Genomic DNA, 4,794 nt, shown 5'->3' on the forward strand with positions numbered 1-4,794 from the left:
TAGTGCCCAGCAGCGGCAGCGCTGCCGCCAGCCCCGCGTCCGCCTTCTCCCTGTGGGCTCTGAGGACGTCTGGGTTGCCCCAGCTCCTGCCGCGCCGCTTGGCCCGCTTGCCCTTGCCCTTGCCCTTTCCCTTGTGTTTCATGCCACTGGCAGGCGGGGCGGCCGTCCTGTCGACGCCGCACGAGGCGGCCGCCAGGTCAGCGTTCTCGGGGTCGTCGTCGGTGGCGCCTGTGCTGAAGAAAAATTGAAGCAGGTCAAGGGCCAGAGGCGCGCCGCTGCCTTCGCCACTGCATGGCACGGCGCCGTCTGCGGCGATGGCGCCTGCTGCTGTGCGGCCCGGTGCCAGCATTGTGCAAGGCGGCTGCGAGCCATCGCCATAGAGCCTGAGTGGGGGTGCAAAGGCGCAGGTTTTGATTCGATAGGAGTTGCAATCGCGCATCACAACATCTCAAGCGCACTTCCTCTGCCCTCCAGCTGACGTTCAAGGCTGAGCAGTCATGTCACCTTTTACATTGGGACCTTGGAGGCTCTCTGCGATCAGGCCAGGCAACAAGAGGGAGCACGCTGGGAGTCGTGCCATGAGGGTGCTCCCACAACCGCCGCACCTGGCAGCCTGCTGAATAAGCTGCAGCAGCTCCGCCTCGATTGCAGTAACAGGAGGTTGGTCAACGCCTACACCGACAACGCCCGTAGGCCCCCCACCAACAATGCCTCCCCCGACGACGCCAGCAGACCCCTCGGCCACGCCTGCTGACGCCGGTGCCGGAGCAGCATCCGCCGAAGTAGCAGCAGCAGAGCAAGTAGTAGCGACAGCAACAGGGGACAAAGCTTGTGGCTGGGTGCCGCTTGAGCCGGTCGCCGCAGCCGCGCCTGTTTTCCCTGACCTTGTGGCCGCCGCTGCCGCTGCCGCCGCCGCTGCCGCCGCCGCTGCGGGTGCAGCTGGTGGCGCCGTAAGCGGAAGGGTCAGGCCAGGAGGCGCTGCGCCTGCTCGCGGACAGCAAGCAGGCAAAGGCGACGCCAGTGGTATGGCAGCCCTGCTGCCAACAGCCCGCACGTAAGCGGCGTACGCCGCCGCCAGCTGCGCCGCAGCTGCCTCGACGGCCCCGCCGCTGCCACCTCCCCCCGCTCCCGCGCCGCTCGCCGCAGCGGCCACGCCTGGTGGCAGCGGCGCCCCAGGACCAGGGGCCGCGCCGCCCCCAGCGCCGCCGGGGCTGGCGTCGGGCCCGCCCGCCTGATGCGGCGCGGGCATGCCCGAGATCAGCGCCGCGGCTGCTCTGGCGATGTCCGCGGCGACGCTGTCGCCTGCCGGCCCTGCCGCCACTAGCGCCATAGCCACCGATGCGATCCCGCTCGGCCCCGCACCCCGCCAAGCGCTGCCCGGCCTGCTGCCGGAGCCAGCAGCTGGCAGCCGTTGCGGCGGCCTCGGCTCGTCTTCCGACGACTCGTCGTCGCTGTCTGTCGCCGCCGCGTCGCCGTCCGCCGCCTGCACGTCCTCTTCCTCCTCCTCACCCCTCTCCACCAGCTCCAACCCGTCAGGTGTCTGCAATTCGAGAACACCGGGGGTTTCAAGGCAGCACGTACAACCAATCCAATTTTTGAATAATGCAGCTCACAATGTACCCATGTTCTAGAGGTCCGATGTACCCTGTCCCTACCCCAGGCCCTCATTCCCCTCCCTCCCAACCCCTCCCCCGCACACACAACGCCTTGGAGCTGCCCCCAACCCTGCGCACCTGCACGAAGTGCGCCGCCGCGCGGCCCGCCGCCGGTGACGTCATCTCCAGCACCCGCACCAGCTCCCCCACGTTGCTGGCCTGGGGCGGCGCCCAGTAGTCGCAGAGGGTGCGCACCTGCGGGGCCGAGGGAGCAGATAGGCAGCGCGCGGCACAACGCGGTGAAACACAGCAAGCAAATCATACTGCCACCTACTTGCTGGCCCAAGAGCAGCCCAACTCCTGATCATGCAAGCGCAGATGATGACCTATTCTACGCCGTAAAATCGTACTGGAGCGGCCCGCAGGGCTGCTCGTGTACGGTTCACGGTGGCCGCAGCTGCCACGACCGTAAAACCCACGCACCACCGCGGCGCCCATCTCCTCCAGGTGGCCGGCGTTGAAGTGGTGCCCGGCGTGGCGGCTGCCGGCGGCGGCGCCGCAGAAGGAGGCCTCGAGGGTGAAGGCGTTGACCAGGCCAAGCTCCCTGAACCCCACCACACGGCCAGTGCCCGCCTTGGACTTTTGGACCTGCGGGGCGGGGGGCACAGGTGACGAGCGCTCCGGGTCCGTGCGCGGCCGACTTTCTGCAGCTGTGTGCGGCATGGCACTAGCAGTAAAGGGTGCATAGCAGGGACGCACACGGAGCCACGGGTGCTGTCATGTTTGTCAACATGACGGGTCAATTCACCGCAAAGTTGCAGCTCTTGTATGAGAAGAGGTCCGGCGCGTTCAGGTGCAGCATCAGCGGAAACAGCCGGGCCTGGCTGAGGGGCGGCACGCCAGCCAGGCCGCCGAGGGACCCGGGGACGGGCCAGCCGGGCGCGGCGGGCGTCGAGTCCTTGGGGCCCTTGTCGCAGCCGTAGGCGAACACCCCCAGCTTGCGGGAGTGGCCGTGCAGGTCGCAGGAGAAGACCACCTGGGGACCGCGGTGCGGCGCATGGTGCGCAGAGCTGGGGCGTGCAGTGTTTGAGGCCGAGACGAGTGCAACCTCGGGCGAGCGCCATCTGAGTCGAGCGCCATCTGAGGCGCCAACATGGCGCGTGGCGAGCCTACTGCCACACCAGCCCCAAGGCACGCAGCCGCACCGTCCTTTGCGGGGGCCGCCAACGCTGGACTGCGTGCCCATCCAAAGGGACCGCCCCCTGCAGGCGGCTCTTTGGCCTGGGGCCTGCTCACCTCCCTCTCCCTCATGAACGCGCGGACCATGTCCTTGAAGCCGCGGACCTCTGGCGTTGGCGCCGCCGGCTGCTGGTACTCTCGATTGAGGTCCAGGCCCGCCAGGCTGCAGCGGTAGTTGCCAACCACCACGCCGTCCGGGTTCAGCATTGGCACCACCTGCAAGTTTAAGCACAGATCGGGCGTGTCCGTGGAGGGGGCCGCAAGAGTAGAATTCTTCTGCCTTTTTTGCTGGTGGCTCCTGTAGGGTGGCGGTGGGAGCAGGGTTTCAACCCACCAAAGCTGTTTGAAGGTCGGCGCAGCGCGCGGCTGTCGGACTCCTGGGGCTTCAGCGGCTTGTGATTGCTCTCAAAAACTCTTGCTATCTTGCGTGTGTGTGTGGGGGGGGGCTTGCGGGGCGGGCGGACCTTGAAGACAAAGGCCCCCCTCAGTGCCGCCGCCTCGTCGCTGGGTCCCAGCAGGAACTCCATCGCGCCCGCCATCATCCACGACGCGTTGGTCTCCCCGGGGTGCACACGCGCTGTGATCGATGAGGACAAAGCAGCGCACTACATGTATGCTTGGGGGATGTGTGCACACAGATTTGAGGGGCTGATTCGTACTCCATCTAGCTCATCATCCCCGTCATGCAGATGTGGTGCTGCTGAGGCGCGTCAATACCCATGCTTCATTCTGCCACTGCTGCGGCCCGCCTTGAATATCATGGACTGCCTCTAGCCTGCTTGTGCCGCTGCCGACTCACCCGACAGCACGACGCCCCGCCGCTGCTCAAGCGGCACAGCCCCCCGGTCCCCCACGGCCGCCGTGATCGTCAGCACGTCCACCGCGTTGCCCGCCAGCGAGCTGCAGAGTGCCTCGCGCCGCAGCCAGCGCCCCGGCGGCCCTTGGGAGAGCTGCAGCGCCGCCAGGCTCCTCTGCAGGTCGGTGTATGAGTAGGGGTAGCAGTGGGCGACGTGCACGACGTCCCAGCTGTGCGGCAGGGTGAGCGCGAAGCTGAGGGTGTAGTAGCAGCCGTGGCGGCGGTGGCGGATGCCGTTGCAGTAGTAGCAGACGCCGCGTCCGCCGCGGGCCCAGCCGATGGCCTGCACATACAAGAGACAGTACGGGGAATGGGAGAGTAGGCAGTTGAGGTGTCTACAGGCACTCGAGCTTGCACGCGCACCCCGTCACCCCGAACCAACACCCTTCGTCACACACACACACACACACACACACACACACACACACACACACACACACACACACGCGCGCGCGCTTACACACACACACACGTGCATGTGGGCGCGCGGCTGTTTGGGCGCATGCACATGTACACACACAATAAATGCAAACGCACGCAGGCCTTCCTGCTGACTACGCAACTGCCGTCCAGTCACCCCTGGAGTGAGGCATCCCAAGCCCGTGGGCTCCCCAGTCCTCACCCAGCCCCGTGCCGACTCACCTCCTGTTCCAGTCTCTTCTCCGAGTGCACCAGTGGCAGCATTCCCTGGTTGTACAGGCTGTCTTCCTTTAGCAGGTTGACCTGTGCCCGCGCGCAGGTGTGTGTGTGTGTGTGTGTGTGTGTGTGTGCACGCGTGTGTGCGCGCGCGCATGTGTGTGTGTGTGTGTGTGCACGCGCGCGCGCATGTGTGTGTGTGTGTTTTTGCATGTGTGTGCGTGTGCATGTGTGTGTGTGTGTGTGTGTGCGTGCGTGCGTGCGCGTGCGTGCGTACGCGGGCATGTGTGCGCAGGTGCATGTGGGGGGCAACCCATTACTCTGCAGAGATGTGGGTGGGTAAATGCCAGACGCAGAATGATGCAGGCACCAGTACGGCACGGACTTGGGGGATGGGGGATGTGTGTGTATGTTCGCAGCCCTCTTCCCTGGCAACCCAACTGTTCTGTATGTGCAGCGTCCCGGGGG

General features: G+C 66.2%; 1 protein-coding gene across 1 annotated transcript in view; it reads right to left on the bottom strand.

The window, feature by feature from the left end:
* The window catches only part of MNEG_7864 (ATP/GTP binding protein-like 1), a gene marked incomplete at both ends in the record, with an annotated part of 5,436 nt that extends 1,062 nt beyond the window's left edge, over positions 1-4,374 (bottom strand). Inside the window, 9 exons of the mRNA XM_014043662.1 lie at positions 606-640; positions 1,055-1,540; positions 1,734-1,850; positions 2,079-2,243; positions 2,404-2,631; positions 2,892-3,050; positions 3,299-3,411; positions 3,634-3,973; positions 4,333-4,374. Coding sequence (XP_013899116.1) covers positions 606-640; positions 1,055-1,540; positions 1,734-1,850; positions 2,079-2,243; positions 2,404-2,631; positions 2,892-3,050; positions 3,299-3,411; positions 3,634-3,973; positions 4,333-4,374 — 1,685 coding nt within the window. The remainder of the gene's footprint in view (positions 1-605; positions 641-1,054; positions 1,541-1,733; positions 1,851-2,078; positions 2,244-2,403; positions 2,632-2,891; positions 3,051-3,298; positions 3,412-3,633; positions 3,974-4,332) is intronic.
* Between the last annotated feature and the right edge of the window lie 420 nt (positions 4,375-4,794).

Source organism: Monoraphidium neglectum (assembly GCF_000611645.1).
Source record: "Monoraphidium neglectum strain SAG 48.87 unplaced genomic scaffold scaffold01433, whole genome shotgun sequence".
NCBI lineage: Eukaryota > Viridiplantae > Chlorophyta > Chlorophyceae > Sphaeropleales > Selenastraceae > Monoraphidium > Monoraphidium neglectum.